Source organism: Lycium ferocissimum, chromosome 10, assembly GCF_029784015.1.
Source record: "Lycium ferocissimum isolate CSIRO_LF1 chromosome 10, AGI_CSIRO_Lferr_CH_V1, whole genome shotgun sequence".
In the NCBI taxonomy this organism is placed as follows: domain Eukaryota; kingdom Viridiplantae; phylum Streptophyta; class Magnoliopsida; order Solanales; family Solanaceae; genus Lycium; species Lycium ferocissimum.
The window spans coordinates 27,842,414-27,863,116 of NC_081351.1; the positions used below are offsets into that span (position 1 = coordinate 27,842,414).

At 36.3% G+C, this 20,703-nt stretch overlaps 2 protein-coding genes across 3 annotated transcripts; one reads left to right on the forward strand and one right to left on the reverse strand.

Moving 5' to 3' along the window:
* Positions 1 to 8,324: 8,324 nt before the first annotated feature.
* On the reverse strand, positions 8,325 to 9,182 carry LOC132034768 (uncharacterized). The gene has a single exon (XM_059425128.1). The coding sequence runs from the start codon at positions 9,180 to 9,182 to the stop codon at positions 8,325 to 8,327; it is 858 nt and encodes a 285-aa protein (XP_059281111.1).
* An 8,411-nt stretch (positions 9,183 to 17,593) lies between these two features.
* Positions 17,594 to 19,519, forward strand: LOC132033153 (histone H3.3). 2 transcript variants are annotated; one of them, XM_059423041.1, is made up of 5 exons: positions 17,594 to 17,737; positions 18,302 to 18,378; positions 18,471 to 18,561; positions 19,128 to 19,346; positions 19,383 to 19,519. In XM_059423041.1, the coding sequence occupies exons 1-4, from the start codon at positions 17,666 to 17,668 to the stop codon at positions 19,296 to 19,298; spliced, it is 411 nt and encodes a 136-aa protein (XP_059279024.1). In that variant the 5' UTR covers positions 17,594 to 17,665; the 3' UTR covers positions 19,299 to 19,346; positions 19,383 to 19,519. The 2 variants fall into 2 exon arrangements, with proteins under 2 accessions (XP_059279024.1, XP_059279023.1); XM_059423040.1 differs by having other exon boundaries at positions 19,128 to 19,519.
* The last annotated feature ends 1,184 nt before the right edge of the window (positions 19,520 to 20,703 follow it).

The window sequence follows — 20,703 nt, forward strand, 5'->3', positions numbered from 1 at the left end:
TTGATTTCTTATGCATGCATTACTTAATTTAAAGTGTGTTTTTATGTTTAAATACTTTAATTTTCGTATTTTTTTGTAACACCTCGTACATTCGGGCTAAGATTTGACTCATAAGACGGGATATAATGAACCAATATGAATAGTGTAGAAAGGGTGTTTGAAACCCAATCAAGCCATAAGAAGAGTCCTTGGACAAAGTAAAGTCGGAACCAAGATGGGAGTTGTAGGAAGTGTTTTGAAATACCTTTCCATCTAGATAAGGATCACGTCCATCAGAGCTATGCACAAAAAGTTATATGGATCAGGTCAATCAGAGCTATGCACAAAAAGTTATGTACGTTTGACTAAAGAGCTATCAGTGCTGTTCATCCACAGGCATGCAACGCGTGCAGACTGACATCCCAAGGCCATGTCTCGCGCAGACTAGCAGCGAAGCGAGCTGGGCACGCAAAACCTCCTCTTGACGTGCGATGCCTACAACCTTTTTAAGCGCGTTTTTCCTGATTTTTCATTCTATTCTTCACTTCTTCAAACCCTAGCATTAATTTTCTCTTTTCTCCTCATCCTCATACATCAAGGTAAGTCCCTCCCATGTATTCCTAAGTGAATTTTAATGATTATACATGAATTCTAAGCGAAATTCTATGTTAACAACTTAGGGTTTTCTTGAAAACCCATCTCAAGGTTCAAAATTCAAGATTATGGAATTCTTCTTCAATGATTCAGACTTTTCTCAAGTTTTTGGAGCGATTAAGGTATGTAGGGTTTCTATTTACGTGTGAGAACATCATTGTTCTTCCCCATGCCACGTTCTTCCATGATTATACAAAAGCTCATCAAAAACTAAAGTTATAGACGTGTTCATGATAACCCTAAGTACATGTACCATGATATACCATGTTTGTATTAATAATTCGTTATTGTGCTTTTGATATTCCATTTTGGTTATTGAGAATCTGTCCATAATCCCTGAAAATTCATACTTTGCATTCCATGGGTTCTTAAATGCAAGATATGAACTATTAAGTGTATTTTCATGAAATCCCCACATGCGTCCATGTTTTCATGAAATCCCTAACATGTTTTCATGTCTACTATCGTGTTTAAGAAACCATGGGCTCAGATGCCACCTATTTTCATGTTCATATTTTGGGAGTTGCACAGATTACCGAGAAGACTCAGATACCCTGAAACTACGTTTGTCATCAGGATAAGGATCGCTCCGCCCAGTTACGACGATTCCTTCATGTTCATGTTCAGCTTATAAATACAGTTTCAGTTCTATTATTTTCATGTGACATGCTTTACATACCAGTACAATTTGAAAGTACTGACGTCCCATTTTATTTGCATGGAGCCTGCATTTCACGATGCAGATTTGCAGGACGACGGATCAGCTCGTATCAACTTTTTGGTGAGCCCCATCTCATTTGGGCTTTAGTCAGTATTTATATTTCACACTAATATTGCAGATAAGGTATGCCGGGGGCCTTGTCCCGGTAAACAGTTTAGCAATCAGACTCATGTCAGAGGTTTTATAGACTAGTTAGTTATGTTATGTCCAGTATTGGCTCAACATTTATTATATTTTCATATTAGTTCTGCATCTTGTTTAAATAGTATTTTCATTAGTATTATGATAACTCATGTTATTCAGGCTATCCATGTTTTAAAGTTATATTATATTCCACATTCAGTTCATGCCTCATGTTGATTCAGCAAGCCATGTGGTTCGCTCGGTCACATGCAATCAGGCACCGAGTGTCGTGTTACGCCCAGACCATGGTTCGGGGTATCACAAAGCTTGGTATCAGGGCCTAGGTTCAAGTGTCTTAGAGAGTTTATGAAACCGTGTCCAGTGGGGTCACTTTTATATGTGTGTGGCGCCCACACATATAAATAGTTGACCATCAAGACATCTAGGATTATCTCACTTCTTTCATACTCTAAATCGTACAGTTCAGGAATCCTTCTAACTCGTGCATATTATGTATTTCAGACAATGCCTGCGAAAAGAAAGTACACAAAGAGGACATCGATCACTAGCCAAAGGGCTACTACTGAGGACTCTCAGACTCAAGAAGTTCAAACTGAGACTCAGGGGTTTGCACAGGGTTCAGTGCCCCAGACTGCACCCCCAGCTATAGAAAGGCTTGTGGAGGTCCGTCCTACAGTTACTCTGCAGCCCAGTGCTACAGACATGGATGCCAGGGGAGCTATCCAGCTGCTCACCCAAATAGTTGCTAATCAAGCCCATCGCCAGGAAAGGGCTCCTAGCGCTAGTGCTAGTGGTGGATCGGACAGTTCGAGGACTAAAGAATTCTTGAATCTATAGCCTTCAGCGTTCACGCGGTCTAACAAGGAGGAGGATCCGCAGAACTTCATTGATGGACTCTAAAAAGTTTTTCGAGTTATGCATACTACCGAGACAGAAGCAGCAGAGTTGGGAGCGTATTAATTGCAGGACGTTGCTCATATTTGCTATGAGACGTGGGAATAGTCCCGCGGGGAGATGCGCTTCCAACAACTTGGGATGAGTTTATAGATGCTTTCATTGACCACTTTCAGCCACTTGAGGTCAGGGAGGCAAAGGCTTTTGAATTTAAGAGACTTAGACAGAACAACATGAGTGTTAACGAATATTATCTCAAGTTTGTTTCGTTGGCCAGGCATGCTCCTCATATGGTTCTCCATATGAGGGCCAGAGTTAGACGGTTGTTAGGCTTTATACTCGACTTGTATGGTGATAAAAATGTTCTTTGCTCAGAATAGAGAAATGACCATCACTGAGATGGTTGCTTTTGTTCAGGGTAATAAGGACCGAATGAAGGAAGAAGAAACACTCCAGAAAGAAAAAGAAAGAGAATTCAACAAAAGAGCTAAGTCAATAGGTAACTTCAGTCATGGGGGAGGTAGAGGCGGAAAATTCTTTAAGAACAGGTCATCAGGACCCGCTCTATCTGTAGCCACTGCCCCAGCCCCAAAGTCCAGGAATGATCAGAAGAGATAGAGTTTCAGGCCAACAGGTTCCTACTTTCAGGCTAGTGTGGGTCAACAGACTTATACTAATTCGGTTTGCAGCAAGTGTGGTAAGAGACACCCAGAGGAGTGTCGCATGGATATGGATATTTGCTATGGGTGTGGCCAAAAGGGCCATTTTTAGAGAAATTGTCCATCAGCGAGGCAGGGTAACGGAGGTAATGTGGCTCAATCCACAAATTCAGCAGCTCCTCCTAATTCTCAAGCCCAGTTAGGGCATGGTGCAGCTAAGTCTGATAATGCAGGCGGAGATCGGAACCGCTTGTATGCTTTAGCGGCTCATCAGTATACAGAAGCACGGGCAGATGTTGTCATAGATACACTAACAGTTTTCACTTTTGACGTCTATGCCTTATTGACTCGGGATCCACCTTATCTTATGTAACCCCATTTGTTGCTAAGAAATTTGGGATTGAGCTCAAAATAGGAAAAATTTAATTAATTATATCTTGATTTTGTAAATTGACAGGTGTTTTTGGATGAAATTTTTAGTAATGTAGCCAACTAATATGAGACGAAAGGAGTACTGAACAACGACATTTAAAGATAAAACGAAAGGAAGAACAGAGAGAGAAAAGGAAAAATAAGGAGGGAGAAAATGAATTTCCTTGGAAAAGTTTTCACTTTTGAATATAGGTGTGTCAGTTTCCTTCTTTAAGGGGATTTGGCCTTCAAAATAACGTGAATTTAGACAAACAAGTAGAGAACCTTTACTTTTTATGTCCAATTTAAGCTAATTCGAGTAAGAATTAAATAGTTGGGTTAAATTGAAAAACTAGATGGGCGAACGGTATTGGGCTGTAATTATCGTGGGAAAAAAAAGAAGTGAAAGTGAAAAAGACTTTGAAGATTGTTGGGCCAGGAAATAAACTATATAGGTTAGGGTACACAAAATTGATCATGCAAGAATTGAAGAAATTGCACGGTTTGGCCTTCAAACAGGCTGGTCTTTAATTTTTGCGGTTCAAAATTGAATTTATGCCTTGCGGAATATAAGTACTTTAAAGGTGCGGAACATAAATTGTGGGATATAATGATAGAAGCGAAAAAGTTAATTGGTTACAAGGGACAAAAGTTAAAGACCAAGCATAAAATAGAGACATAAGTGCAAAGGACCCTTTGATCATGAAAGAATTTGGGGGAAAGAACATTAATGCCCACTAGACACAAAATAATTATCCTTCTATGCCCCTTTATTTTCATACCCTAAAATTATTTACCCTTCCTACCCATTGTAGCTTTTGTAGGTAATTGTCTCTTTTTTCTTTTCTTTTTTATTTCTCTGCTTCTTATCTTCTTTACTTCTTATTTTTTTCGTTTTTTTTTCTTTTCCCCTTTTTTATTCATTTATTTCTTTCCCAAATCATACTATTTTTTTTTTGCCTTTTTCACCATAATTTGATTCCATATTTAATTCTAGCTCCTTTATTTATTTAGTTATTTTTCTCTATTTTTTTAATTTCTTGTTCCTTTTTAATTTCATCTATTTATTTCTTTTTATTTTTTTTATCTCCATAATCTAATTTCATTCACTTCTTTTGTTAGTTTTATTTATTATTCTTTTTTTTTTTGGTGATTTTTTATTTTTCTCTCTTTTTTTAATTTCATTTTTTCAATTTTTTTTTCTTTAGTTCCTGTTTTTTTTTTTCATAATCTAATTATACCTTTTGGCTCCTTTTATTTTTATATCAATAAAAAGGATAACTGATCTTTTTTTTTTCTATATCTCAAAAAAATAACATATTTTAGCATATAGTATACCAATCAGTAGCAGTTGAAGTATACTATTGCAGTATACTATGATACCCACGTGGTATATATCATATACTAACATGGTAAGATAGGGGACTGTCAGTTCATTCCTTCAAGAAAAACACTTCATCCTCTATGATCCCCACATGGTATATATTATATACAGATAAGGTATCATAGAACGTTGGATCATTCCTTCAAAAAATACTACTCATTCTTCGGTGATACCCACATGGTATATCTTTTACTGACATCAGGGGCGAATTTAAAGAGGGTTGAGGGTGTTCACCCGAACACCCTTGGCAAAAAATTACAGTGTATATATAGGGTAAATTTTATGTGTTTATGTGCATATATTAACTTTTGAACACCCTGAATAAATTATCTTTAGTTTCTTCTTTTTTTCGAACCCCCCGAATGAAAATCCTGGATCCGCCACTGACTGACATGGTATCATACAGGGCTAACAGTCCATTCCTTCAAGAACACATTGAGTTCTCACCTAGTATATCATATACTAATAAGGTATCTTAGATAGACTGTTGATTCATTCCAACACTGCTCAATCCTCTATGATGCCTACACGGTATATTCATATCAAATATCCTCCCGGCCGTATCATAGATTGAATTCGATTCATTTCTTCGAAAAAAAATAATTCATACTCCTCGGTCCTCTATGATAGCCACACGGTATATTCATATACTGTCAGGGTATCATAGAGGACTAGAGCATAACATGTTTACTGGGAAGATATAGGTAGAGTTTGCAGTCAAAGTCGTGGTATCGAGGAAGGATACGATGTCGCATGAGAGATTGTTGTTAGGCGGGAATTATTTGTTTGGGCCTATTCCTGGGCCTTTATTGGGACTAAAACCCGGTTCTGTTAATGTTAACTTGGTGGATAACTGTTTGTATATGTGTCCATATAAGTTGTATGTTTGTCATGGTGGGAATCAGAAGTCTTTCTTGGATTGTAAAAAGTTTGGGCCTATGATTCCTTGAGCTTCATTGGCCCAAAGATGGAAATCATTTAGGCCCATTTGTATATCTTGGCCAATGTTTAGGATTAAGGTACTAGACTTTACAGCTTAATTAGATGGGAATAATTGAGTGCTCTCTATTCCAAAACATATGTTAATTTTATCTTTTCATTTCAAAGTTTGTATGAGGTTTGCAAGTTTTATCTTTGTAATTGTAACAAAAAAACAAAAAAATTTCTACGGTACCTAAGTACACTGTTGCGTGAACCAATACTTGATGCTAAAATACAATTTAAGGGCGTAATAATTTATTTTTTTTAATATAGAGAACATACGTAGAAGAAGAATGAGATCCAACTGAGTTTGTAAAGGTAAGGTGACATGTTGGTATAAAAAATCTTTGCACTGACACACTATATTTAGCTTAAATTCTTTAGAAATTAGAGAAGATTACATCGTTTGTCACGGTATTACATAATTAGCACAACTTCTAAAGTTCATCAAAAATTGCAATTTTTATCACTTTTTAGACATATTTAAACTCGGTCCATTAACTCACTAAACCAAGGATTCACATTTAAATTTTATCCCACAAATAAGAAATTCACCTTTATTCTCTTATATTTTATCTTTATTCTTTACTCTCATTTTTCTTTCTTCTTTAACTAATACTAATACACCTCACTTTCAATTCTCTCCCCTCTTCATTTTTTGAATCTTCAGCTAACTAATACACCCTGATTATTTTTTAAATTTCACACCTCTGAATCTCCATTGCCATTCTTACCAAATTTTTTTTGTTCCTACTTTCTGCTGCTAATTACTCCTCCGTCCCAATTTGTTTGAAGGTTGACCAGTTTGGGGAGTCAAACAACTCTTTCTTAGACTACGATTTTCTCGAACTCTTTTCATATACTGTGAATTATTAATTATGCAGACTTATAATACTTTTTATGAAGTTTTCAAATATGTAAATTTTATTATAAAATACTCGAAGATTCTATGTTTAAAATTAAGTCAAAATTATGGTGCTTCAGTTATTATTGGTTCGAAGAGCTGTCAGAGTTAGGACAAATTTATATGTATAATAAAACTGTGGAAACGTACCGTGTTGAAGCAAAGTCACATTATCATTATATTTGTGGTATAAATTAATCGAAGTATACCTATGTTATAAGTTATTATGTCAGGAGTACTTTTTTGTGTATAACATATAAATTTATATTCGTAATATATGCATGGCTTAATTTTCTAATATCTAACATACCCTTTAGATGACCTGTCTCTACGGGCCATGTAAATTATACATCAACTTTTTTAGAATACAGGCCTTTTTTTTTTTTTTTTTTTTTTTTGTATTATCTTTGAGAAACAATTTCGGAAGATAGAAATTTTTAGCTGAAAAATAGGAAATGAAAACTTGGGGTTGGTATTATTATCCAGGGAATGTTAATCAATAATGATTCTAGGATTTTGTAAATATTTCTTAAATATTGCCCAGTGTTTTTTGCCCAAGAAAATAGTGTCAACTCTAATCTTCTAGATTATAAGCACAAATTAAAAGGCAATTAGTTAGAACTAATTAACCTAATAAACTTGCACGATCAGTTGGAGTCCTGATAGGACTACAAGTCCTTTCTCCCTTTTAATCTCCCTCTGCATTGTATATATATTGTTTACGTTAATTATGCAAAACAACTCGATAGTACTTTTACAAGCTATTATCATGGCAGACGAAGAGGTTGCACTTCAATGTTGTGTTTACCATCAAAATGACAATATTACTGACTGTGATTTTGCTCTTGCCTGCGTTGCAAGCTTTGTGTATGCAATCATAGGGTTGCTCTCGTTTGTATCGTTTATCCGTGGTCCAAGGGTTCCTCTTAAGGATGATGTCACTTTTATTCTAGTTGTGTGTTCTTTATCTTCTGTCTTAATTATTTGGCTCCCACTCATAATTGGTGAGCATGACTTCCCATGGTTATCTAGATTTATGAGACGTATTTTTCGGTGTGACGGACCATCGCAGATACATCCGGCAACAAATGTTCCCTAAGCTAGTGATTCCTCAGTTCCTTAATTGTACTTTTTTTTTGTTCTTTTTTGTCTAATCGTAATTTGGGGTTGGAGCAGTTTCATGTTTTCATTCGAGTCTATTCATCAATTAATGTCTACTATTCTTATTGCCAATATTAGGTGTCTTCCTTTTGTCCGGTGCTTAGGCATGTAATTGATTAGTGCATTGTGAAATTAAAGAGAAGTCATGTTACTACAGTCATGTTCATGGGCTTTTTTCTTTATTGTTTAGATTGTAAGAAATTTCGGCCTATGATTCCTTGATCCGCGTTCAGCCCAAACATATAAGCCCATTTATATATCTTTGACCAATGTGAAATGAAAGAGAAGTCATGTTACTGGATGAATGGAGTAACCATTTTTGGTTCTAGATGCACCTTTTTGTGAGCCAACCAACTAAAATACGAATTAAGGGCATAATAACTTTTTTCTCGTACAGAACATACTCACTATTTGTTGGAGATGATAACTCCATTAATGGTTTAGAAGAGAAGAAAGCTTTAGAAAAGAAGAAGAGGTTGTGTTTGTCATTAGTGATTTTTGGCTGTTGTTGTTGAACTTTTGATGATTTGTGACCAAGAAAGCAGCCTCAGATGTATGAGCTGCAACATGCACCTCTCTCTGCTTCTCATCTTGCATGAGCAGAGAATAGGCATGTCCAATTGAGGGAAGTGGATCCATCATGAGAATGTTACTTTTAACCCCTGAATATGCATCATTAAGACCCATTAGAAACTGTATTAATCTACCATCTTGATGCGACTTAATAGTTTTGGTCTTTCCTCCACAAATGCAGTTACAGGAACAGTGATCAAAAGTGTTTAGAGCATCTAATTCATCCCATATTTTCTTTACTTTAGTGAAATAACCAGCTATGTCATTAGAACCTTGAACAACATCATTAAGTTCTTTTTGTAACCGGTACAATTTAGCTCCATTACACTGTCCAAACCTAGTTGCTAAATCTTTCCATATTTCTCTTGCAGTTCTAGAGTAAAGCACAGATTGAGTAATGTCCTTTGAAAGTGAGTTAAGGATCCATGATATGACCATATCATTGCACCTACACCAAGATTGATGTTGTGCAGATGATGGATCAGGTTCAGTAAGGTTACCATCTATCATTCCAAGTTTATTCTTGGCTGATAAAGCTATGATGATGGCCCTACTCCAACCTGCATACCCCTTACCATCAAAAACTGAATTCACCAATTGCATACCTGGTGAATCAGATGGGTGAAGGTAATAGGGGTTTGAAATATCAGCAGTTGTGTTATTCACAACCTGCTTTGAAGTGTTACCTTCATTTGTTTGATTTGCATTCTCAGTCATGGTAAAGGCTGAGAATTACAAGTGATAAAATAGTGAAGCAAAAACAAAAACAAAAGAAAGTAACAGTGAAGCAAAAAAAAAAAAAAAAAACAAAAAAACAAAGGAAAATGTTCCTTAATGCTCTGATACCACGTAGGAATTCTAAATAAAATAATATGAGAAATTTTCTTGTGTGTATTTCATCATCTGTATTAGGGTATATATACAAAGCAAGAAAGAAAAAGATGCTTCTATTCTAACTAACTAGCCAGCTGTCCTATACATCACTATCACTAAATATTCCTCTACAATGTAAAAAAGGACATAATAGGAAGATTAGGTACAATATTTACTAGGTATATTGTTACACCCCGTACCTCGGAGAAGCACTGGTTAAATTTGAATGTAAGTCTGTCGAGTTATGGCTAGGTAAAACAACTTTGGATTGTGAGGAACGAAGCATTATTAAATATATTATTTAAGTAAATGATGAATTATGATCTTGTAAGTCGTAACCGGGAAGGACAACCCTGGAACCAAAGGACATGACCATTATCAAGTATGATTAATGATAAATATCATATATGGAGGGTTTCGGAAGATTTCAGGATCAAACAAATCGAAGAAAAGAAGTTTGACGAAAATTTGGAAAAAGTTGATAGGATTTTGGATAGAATTTTGGGTCAACTTTGGAGAGGTATATCTCCATGTATATTAGGAGATTTAACGTGTTTCAAAATCCTAAAATGAAGTTCGTCGAGTCTAGTTTCCAGCACAACAACCCGCTCATCGATAGGACATCGAGTAGAGAATTATGGACGTTACAAGTTAGGCTGACAGAGCAGAAACAACACTGCTATAGTGCTGCTACAATATTGCTACAGTGCTGCCGACTCTTAGCCACTATAAAAGGGTTAAAAACCCCATTTTCTCCACCATAATCTTCTAAAACATTCCAGAAAATTCAGCAAGCTTGAGAGCTTATATATCACATAAAAGTGAGGATTTTGAGCAAATTTCAAGTTACAGAGTATTAATCGAGGTCCGGACAGCGTGTAGTCACGATTATAATTTCGTTTTGTGTTGGAGTTGGCTTGGAAACAAAGTAAATATTGAAGATCTTGCTACTTTAGTAAAGATAAGGTATGAATCATTGAATCTCTCTCTTTATTAACGTTGATTTAAGAATATTTACAAGAATAAAAGTTATAGTTTGTTGTGTTGATGTTGTTGGCTTATGAATTGAGGTGTGAAGAGAGTTTTGGATGAAAATATACATATTTATCTTGTAGAATATTGAGAATATTTTTGGTATTTGGGAGTTGGTAAGTAGATGATATAGGGGAGATCTTTTGCCCAAATTTTCGTAACCCAAATTAATCTTCAATAATTAGTGCTTATAAGTTGATGGAAATATGATGAAAGTATGATTAAAGATGTATTTCTCAATATATAGGTTCGGGTGAAGGGCAAGCATCGGTGTAAGGAATTCTTTAAGTGGTGGCTTGACGGATAAGGTATGTAAGGTGTTCGTTTCCCTCTTTCTTTGGCACGAATCCAACTAGAATATAAACACGAACATTCCATAACAAATTCACTCCATTCCCATGCTTTGTATTTCAAATCTTAATGTCTTGTTATTTTATTGATTCTTAAAATATTATTTTATTTATCATCATCAATTACTTCTTTGGACTCGATACGAATTCCATAAGTTATTCAGAGGCTACAGACCTTATGTCACTCCGAAAGGCCAAGGTCAGATCATTGACTTCTCATGTGTGTGTACATATATATATATATATATATATTGCACTATTTTACTACACCGTGCCGCGCTATAGTCGGCCGGCATGGCGCGTAGATGCGCACGCCCTTGCGATGCTGGCATGTTATGATATTGCCCCGGACGCGGGCTAATGATGATAACACCGAGCCTTAATGGCCGGACATGATTTTACACATATAACACCGAGCCTTACGGCCGGGCATGGATACTATCTGTTACGTGTATATATATATATATATATATATATATATATATATATATATATATATAAGCATACAAATGATTTTATCATGCATTGTATCTCGTGCTACTTCCAGATGTTCAGTTTTCTTTTGCCTTATTAATGTTACTTATATCTTAATTATGTTGTTACTCTCCTGCCTTACATACTCAGGTTGCAGGCTCCGATAGAGTTATTGAGGAGCAACCGCAGTAGGATTTTCCAGCTTCAGCGGTGTTAGCAAGTGCCACTACTCCGGGCTTGCTATATTTTGGTACTTTTCGGTTAGTATAATTTATGTTCATATGTATACTCTTAGAGGCTCATGGACATAGTGGGATATGTAAATATTATGTATGGCCTTGTCGGCCTTGTTTTGGGTTCTTGATATTTTCTGATAGCCTTGCCGGCTTTATGATATACGATATGTAATGGCGACCTTGTCGGTCCGCATATGTACATATGTGTTGAATTATCAGATATTTCTACGTTGGGCCTTTTCTGCGTACAGGTGTTCTTTGAGTTATGGTATGTGATGTTCAAAGTAACTGTTAAGTCATGTGATTTTCGGCCTACGGGCCGGAGCCCGTCATACTCCTCGTTGGGGGTGTGACAAATTAGTATCGGAGAGCGAGTTCGATCTAGGGATGTCCATGAGCCGTGTCCAAAAGAGAGTCCTAGTTATCGATATGTCGTGCACCATATCTGTGTAGAGGCTACAGGGCATTTAGGAAGACACTTTTCTTTCTATCTTAGATCGTGCGATAGAGCCAGAGTCTAGGGGAGATCGTTTCTGACCCCTTTTTCCTGTAGGTAAGTGCAGATTGACGAAAGATGAAGAGATCAGCCTCGGACAGCGGGGGTGCTAAGAGGCCCCCAGTAGATCCAAGACCCTAGGCTCTAGGACCGGCGGGGAGAGGAGCCTCGGCTATTCCATTGAGACCCGATCCTCGGAGGACCCGGCGACGATTCCTCCCGAGTTTTTGACTTCCGGGAGGAGAGGACCCCCCCTCGTGGGATACAGACACGAACGCGTCCGAGGGTTCTTCGGGACACCGGAGGAGGAGATCCCCGAGGCCGCACCACCTCGCCCCGTGGCGCAGCATTACGTCCGCCTACCCCGTGAGAGTGTTACGGATTGACATTAGCCCTTTATCCCGGCCGTCGGCAGAAACCAGGAGTTGCCCAATTATCCATATCCCTTGGACTCACATGAGAGAGATGATGAAGGCCAGACGAGCAGATGGTGGGTAGACAATGAAGAAGAGCACACTTCACTTTATAGTCCACCAGATCAGACTAGGGACCGATCGACTACAGGTATACCAGTCTTTATTGGAGATTCCTATGTATATGCATTTGCTATAAATTATTACTTAATAGCGATGAGTAGAAATCCTAAAGGGACCGATAACCAAGTATTTATAAGTAATGGCGACCAAGGTGTTTTCGCCACCATTGGGAATCTTGAAATCTAGGACGGGATGTAGGTAGTATACACATAGACAAAGAAAGGTGAATATATGAGGATTGAAAAGGCCAAAATAGTATTTGTGTAGTCAGAAGAGTAAGAAATCCTTTCTGATTCGGAGGGAGATGCATTACGAGAATGTTTTGGAATCTGTTAAAACTTCAACTTGCTCTAGATTATGTGATGAAGGTCATGCAGTAAGGTGTGTGCGATCATACCAGCACTGACGCACCGGATTTCATTAGAGTTTCAAGGTTAAGCGTGCTGGGGTGAGAGAAATACTAGGATGGGTGACCCCTGGGAAGTGTACTAAGAGTCCTACAAAGTCAGACATAAGAGGCAGATGGGACCTAAGGGAAATTGGAGTATGCGAAGTGGTTGGAAACTCTAAAAGATCGCAAAGAATGAGGCGGACTAGACCGGCAAAGAGAAAGAAGGTGCATCACAGCTTTAGAATTAGGATATGTTTGAAAAGTATTCGTAAGTACTTTGTAAGCGAGGCGTTAGAAAATATATATGTATGTGTATGATATCCCATATGTGGCTGTATCAACGGGTATGTGTATCCCAGCAACCGACGTTGCGGTATATTGAAGGCATTAATCGAACAGGGTAGTGAAGTTCAAGTGACAAACGTTACCAGGTAAGCTGATGTTATTTTCACTACAGGTTAGGTTTGGAAAGTTCTAATGCAATGACATCCGGGAAAGGAAGAAAGTGAGTATATGGAAGGTAAGGAGATCAAAATGTCGACAAAAAAAAATGTAAGGAACAAGGGTGAGTGAAGCTTCCAAGAGAGACGACGGGCAAAGCACGGGACTATTTGGATAAAATTCGAAGGTAGGCAATTGAAAGGGATAAAGTGTGGTGGTGTGGAACAAAAGATGAATGTGTGGGGTTAGAGAATAGACTTCGATAAGTGGGTCTAAAGGATCGTGACCACACTAGGAATGTGAAGTAAGAGAAAGAATGATCAGGCCTTGCAACGATGCTAAGAGATTTTCAACTCTCGAAAGGTATATAAAGGAATAAGTGTGTAGTCATATTGACACGGTTGCCTCGGGCATGGAGAAGCTTTCCTAAAGGATGACTTAAGAATAGAACGGATTTGCACATTTAAAGGAATATTTCATGAACTTCAGGGTCGATACTATAAAATAACAAGAGGAGAAGGGCGCTCAAGGAGGAAGGAACCCAAGGAAGGTTAGGGATGAAAGTAGGGAAGGTACACTAATGGGCTGAGCGAAGGAAGAGGAGAGAAGAGAAAAGAAAAATTGGGCAATCACCAAGGACAAGCGAGAGGATAATAAATTAGTAAGCTAACCGGAAGGTAGTACATCAATAAATTAGGATGAGGATAAAGAACGTCGAGATTCGATCATAGAGGAAACGAAGAATGTATAGGAAATATTCGTCAGTATGGACTAGCCTTGGCGGAAAGGTGAAGGGAGAAGAAGAGTATATTGCATCGGAAGAACTAGGATGCAAATAAGTAGTCAAGGAAAATTTCGAGGCTAGGTAAGAAAAAAAATTGATAGTGGAAGTGGAAGAGTGTAGCATATTAACTTTCAATGGTACGGTAAACGTAACTGATAAGAAGAATTATGGAGAGACGAGGGATAAAAAGGGAGGTGTGACCAAAAAGTTTCGTAAAATGTTTTGATGGGTTCCAATGTCCCCGTTAACCTATAGAAAATCACAAAAGGTAGAAGTAGGATAAGAATGGAGTAAACACTTCTAGAAGCCCTTGAAAGAAAAAGTCAAGCTAGAGAGCAACTCCCGATATTATAAGGGACCAAAAGAGTTGGAAGATCGTTAGAGTTGGCCGGTGACTATTGATATTCGGCAGTTACTAGTGTATAAGTGTTATAGCCCGTATATTGTACGTTTGGAAATTCCAAGGTCGTCGTGGAAAGTTAAGGGCGAGACCGTTTCAAAAATAATTTAAACGAGTTGTTATAAATATTATTTATGACTATTATTAGTATGTAAATATTGTGAAAGGTTAAGGCGAAGAGAGAATTTGTAAAATGCGCTAGGGGCAAAAAGGTAATATTGAGAAAAGTCGAGGGGCAAAGGAATTTCGCCTAAGTTTCTTGAAGGCTCCAAGGAGGTCATATTGACCGTGAGTGAAAAAAAAAAAGAAAAAGAAAAAAAAAGATGACAAATAAGTCTATCTTTGCTAGAAAATAAAAGAAAATTCTAGAGAGAGGGGCAGCCCCTCGCATGGGATATATATATATAGAGAGAGAAAGAGAATAGTCATCAATTAAAGAAGAAGAAGAAACAAAACAAAAAAAAAAGAGAGAAGGGAGAGGAGTTTTGGATGAAAAGTGGTTCAAAAATCATTTTCTTCTTGTATTCCAAGTAATTAGAAGGTCCTCTACAACGTGGAAGAGTCCTTGGAACAAGAAAATCATTCAAGACGAGAGTGAAGAAGTTGAAGGAAAAGGTATGGAAGATGGTTGTGAGTATTGTAGGGTGAAAAATCATGGAAATATGAATGTTGTATAACGTGTGTATGGTATATGTGTGATTGAGCCGTGTGTGTGTATGTTATTTTGCATGGAAGATTGACTTGAAAAGGTATAGAAATGGATGGAAAATTCATGAAAAATATGCATGTGTGTGTTGGCGAATAGTCTAGTTAATGGAAAGATTGTGATAAAGTGATTTTATTTAGGATTCCAATGTAAAATGAGAATTAAATGGCTTGGAGGATTGAAAGTTGGGTTAAGGTGATTGAATTTGAAAGAGAAAATATGTTGTTGTTGTTGTTGGAATGTAGATAAATGAGTAAAAATGCATGAGACATGTAAGGAGAGATTATGGTTAAAATGGGTGTTTTGGTAAGTTAGTGTCATTTGATGTAATACGATGTTCCAAGGATTATGTGACGTTGAATGAAGAATGTGGTTGAAGTTAATGAATATAGATGATAATGAAATGTAGGGTTGTGATCGAAGTTGAAGGTATCGGATGAAGTAGTATGTAGATTAAAAATTGAATAGAATTGAATTGGATATTGATAGGAGTTGGAAACCCACATTCTCGGGGTTAGTATATTTACAAAGAAGGAATTTATTTGAAAAGTTGGAACAAGTGAGAGAATGGATTCTTTTGTATGTAGATTGACAAGTACGGACAAATAAGCATAACACGGGTATGTAAGGCTTACCACTTTATTCCTTTTTAATGACCCGTGCGGGGAAATTCCACTCTTGAGCTTAAGTATGTACTTTGTTCGTTCCCTAAGATCTACTCTTTGAGGAAAATAAGACTTTATTAGCACTCGAAAATTTGATTTCAAAGGTCTTATAAAGAATTTTGACTACAAAATATAACTTTTGCATACGAGCTCGAATGCCCCAAAACATATTACTCCGAAAAAAAATTTATTACTTATAAGGGACCACTCGTGCTCGTAGTCATTAAAGGTTATGCTCGTGCGCAAACATGATAAATTCCGGTGTGATCTTGTGAAGATCTATGTTGTGTTACGGGGATATGTCGGGTTTGGCCGGTGTGATCTTGTGGCGTGATTTGCATTTTTAACTATACATTTTGATATTTTGTTTATGGTTAGTTACTAGTGTATAAGAACACCCTTAAAAAGATTTGTGGGGAAGAATGTCGGCGTAAGCGGCTTCATTTGTCCAATTTTGTTTAAAATGAGGTATAGCATTGTCAAAATTCCAAAGAAAGAAAGATGTTAGATACACTTAAAGGGCCAAGATTCCATGTGACGGATTTGGAAACTTGAAAGGAATATGTATTCCGAGGGAGTCCATCATTGAATAGAAGTCCTATTCCACTACATTTGTGAATTAGCAAGATAATTCATTTTCACGAGTTCAAATCAATAAATAAATTTTTTATACTTCTTTTGTAGTCTAATTATTTATTTTTTATATTATTATTTGTCTATAAATAATTAGCTAATATTTTTATCATTGTATTTTATTTCTATTTTTGAAAAGAAAAAAAAAAGAGAAAGACAAAATAGAAATTAAGAAATATAAAAAGATAACTATACACACACAAGTGTTGGGATCGAAATAATCAGGGCGTCATGCGGAAGCTAATAATTTGTAAACCTTGAATGACGATAAATCGGGCAACAAAGAAAATATACTAAAAAGTATAATATTATAATATGGTTTGGTCAAGTGACCTATATATTAAAAAACCTAATTTAAAAGAAAGCATTAAAACTGTGGAGAGAATAATCTCCCCATAAACAAGACTCTCTAAACGACTACATTGTGGATGCTATTATGTTCTGTTGTATGAGAGGATTCTTCAATTTATAGAAGTCCAAACCTTTTCTTCCAAGACGAGGATTAGCCAAATATGGAAAAGAATTATATTTTCCTTTCAGGAAAAATAAAAGCAATTATGGTAATACTTTGACTTTCCTTCAAGGGAAAAGTAAAACTCAAATTTGATAAGAAAATCAGGGCAAAACCCCTAACAACAAGCACGTTGCCAAAGTAGTGGCCCATCATGGGAACACACTACCAAAAATCCGTGGGCATCTTATGTACTCCTTCCGTTCACTTTTACTTGTCCACTTTGGACTTTCACGCTGTTTAAGAAATAATAAATGAAGTGCATAATTTACCAATGTATCTATATTAATTGGTGCATATTTTTATTATTATGGGTAATTAATAATATAAAACAGAAAAAATAAATTGTCTTTTCTTGATATGCTAAAATGTGATAAGTAAAAGTGAAAATTTATTTTTAAAATAGTGGACAAGTAAAAGTGAACGGCGGGAGTAAATAGTTTGTCCTCCGTGGACATTTCCGGGTAAATAGTTTGTTATTGTGGGCATTCGGTGTTGTTTGTTTCCCCAAGAATTTGAGTAGGCCCGCCCAGTTCAAGGTCCGGCCCATTAAGACGGACTTAAAACCCGAAACCCCAAGTATATATTTCCCAGTTTCCCTTTGTACGCCTCATTGATACCACTATCAGATATTTGAAATTCAAATTGTCTGTGCAACTCGGATTCCCAGGAATGGCTCGTACAAAGCAAACAGCCCGTAAATCTACCGGTGGAAAGGCTCCCAGGAAGCAACTTGCTACTAAGGTCACCTTCTTTTTAAGATTTATGTGAGGGTATATAAGTGTTACATTTTGCAATTCTTGGTTAGGGTTTTAAACGTCGGTTATTTTTTCAGAGAGAAGTTAATTCTTTTTTTTTTCTTTTTTTCTTTCTGTAATTTATGATTGTTTTTTCAAATGTTTCCTTTCGAATGTATCTTATTGATTTTTTAATTTGATTATTTACAATCTCTTTAACTAACGTTAACAGGTCAAACATACTCCTGATGTTAAGATTTATGAGGGTATAAGTGTTAGAGGAATTTTCTGTGTTTATTATGCTGATTAGGGTTTCAAAGGTCGGTTGGGTTTTCAACTATTTCCTTCCATAATCCTTGAATGTATTTTATTGATTTTCAATTTGATTAGTTGCAATCTCTTTGACTAACGGTAACGGGTCAAACACATCTTGATCTTAAGGTGCAAATTTGGCTTAAGCTTAGTCGAGTTTTTTAAAATTTATGTGGGTATATGTGTTAGATTTTGTAATTTTTGGATGAATTTTCTGTTTAGTTATACTGATTAGGGTTTTGTTTTTTCGATTTGGTAGGCTGCGAGGAAGTCAGCCCCTACCACAGGAGGAGTGAAGAAGCCCCATCGTTATCGACCTGGAACTGTCGCTCTCCGGTACTTTTCGCGTCCCTTATTTTGACATTGTTCTTTGAGGATCACATTTTGGCTTAATCTGATTTAACGATTTGTTACTGTGTATGTTATAGTGAAATCCGAAAGTATCAAAAGAGTACCGAGCTTCTCATCCGGAAGCTGCCATTCCAAAGGCTTGTACGTGAAATTGCTCAGGATTTTAAGGTAAATGTCTCTAATCTTGTGATGATCAAAGTGTCAAATTGTTGCTCCCTCCATACCAATTTCTATGACATTGTCTCTAACCTTGTGATGATCAAAGTGTCAAATTGTTGCTCCTTCCATACCAATTTCTATGACATTGTCTATTTTGGTGGATGTTTCAAAATGTTTACATCATTTTACTCATAATGTAGAACCTTGTGATGATTAGAATATCATTTAGTTGCTCCTTTGCTTTTAATTTATATGTCATTGTTTCTGTTTGGAATGTTTCAAGCTGTTTGACACTATTCTATCATTAAAAAACGTTGGACACCATTATATCTCTATAAACATTCAAGTATATAAATTCACTAAATTATTCACACTTGTAACTTTGATATGATGTTTACTTTCTTTTCGCTACTGCTGTATTATTCTCTTTCGTTATAGATTAATTAGTGCCAAGTCAAACACCTTTTACTGAAAGTGAAATGGAGGGAGTATCATCTTTTTGTGTGCTTAATATAAGCTTGATAATATAGACTTGCATGATAGTAACACTTCTTTCTTTTGTATTTGTAAAACAGACAGATCTGAGGTTTCAAAGTCATGCTGTGCTTGCGCTCCAAGAAGCCGCGGAAGCATATTTAGTTGGTCTCTTTGAGGACACCAACTTGTGTGCCATCCATGCTAAGAGAGTCACCATAATGCCAAAGGATATTCAACTTGCAAGGCGGATTCGTGGAGAACGAGCTTAAGCTGATAATGATATTGATTAGTGATCAATATCTTTTAGGTTGTTCGTGTAATGATTTAAGCCTTTAGGTATCGAAGTAGTATGTTAATGATCAATCTCTTTTGTTAATGATCAATCTCTTTTTGGTTATCTCAAGGACCTTATCGTGTTCTATAAATTCTAGTACTGGGTTTGGTGATAGATACATTGATTAATATGAATTGCTGATTCTGATTAGGTTCACTTTATGGTTCTTTTGATGATCTGATTTAATCCACTGTGCTGATGTGGTGGTTTCATGTGAGTTTCATTTTCCTATTTGGCTTGCTCGTTGCTTTTGGCCATTTGTTGTGAGGCTTTCTGATTTGCCCATCTGGAATTGAGCTTATTTGGTTGTCAATAGTTCACACCATTATCGAACAATATGAGTGCTATGGCCCATATCCTCATGCCCTTGAAACTGCTTTGGTGCAACATAATGTCAATGTGATTTTCGATGATTACTTCTACTGGACAAGTAACGTCATCACCTTGTGATCATCGAACTTGTATCCTTTTCCTGTAAAATCTTTTTTTTTTTTTTTAGGTTGGGGTGTCCTACCATATTCAAGTGAAGGTGGAACAAAGATAGGATTACATACTAGTGTACTTGAAACATATCCTATGTACTTCAAACATATTACACCAATGCATCAAGGTAAAAATGAAACGTGAAATCCAATTGTTGCTTCACAAGTTGGCATAGCAACAAGTGGAACATGTAGATCCATTTTGTGATTCATGCGACTCAGACAAGAATCCTATATCTTACTCATCCAGTGCTGTTCTAATTGAATTTCAAAGATGTCCCTCGCTCTTAGTCAAGAACGACATTTACCTATTTCAAAGTTTCCTTCCTAAACTTGATCGTATGGTACTGCTTACATTTTGAAGCAAGCCATTTCCTGGACGCTTGTCATTCTTTTGACAACCGAGTATAGCTCGAAGGACATGATGCAATTACTTAATTTCAGTACTTCAATATTTCAACTTCGAATATAATATTGAAACACTTCTTTTTGGTCACAAATTTTCAACATTCACAAACTCTTTTTCCCAAATAAAGTTAATGTTCAAACACAATCTCTATTTCTTCTTCAAATACCTTTTTTTTTTCTCTATTTCAAGTCAATATTGTCCAAATGCGTATAAAAAGTATTGAGTAGTATATTAATTGATCTAGAGGGAAATATTTGGTATAAAAATACAAACAAATACATAAACAAATAAATAAATAAATAAATAAGTAACAAAAACGTTGAGGTTTAGAATGCAAATTTTGCCACATAATGCTATGAAATGGGACCTTGGAAAATGATATAGTTTCCTCCTAAATTAAAAAATTCCTATTTGAACCATTCTTTTTTTAATTTTCTTCAGCGTGAGCT

Bases quoted from the DNA above. Each gene is read 5' to 3' on its own strand.
- LOC132034768 (XM_059425128.1), bottom strand. From the start codon at position 9,182: ATGACTGAGAATGCAAATCAAACAAATGAAGGTAACACTTCAAAGCAG.
- LOC132033153 (XM_059423040.1), top strand. From the start codon at position 17,666: ATGGCTCGTACAAAGCAAACAGCCCGTAAATCTACCGGTGGAAAGGCT. The intron at 17,738-18,301 runs GTCACCTTCTTT...TCGATTTGGTAG, and splicing joins GGAAGCAACTTGCTACTAAG to GCTGCGAGGAAGTCAGCCCC. The intron at 18,562-19,127 runs GTAAATGTCTCT...TTTGTAAAACAG, and splicing joins AAATTGCTCAGGATTTTAAG to ACAGATCTGAGGTTTCAAAG.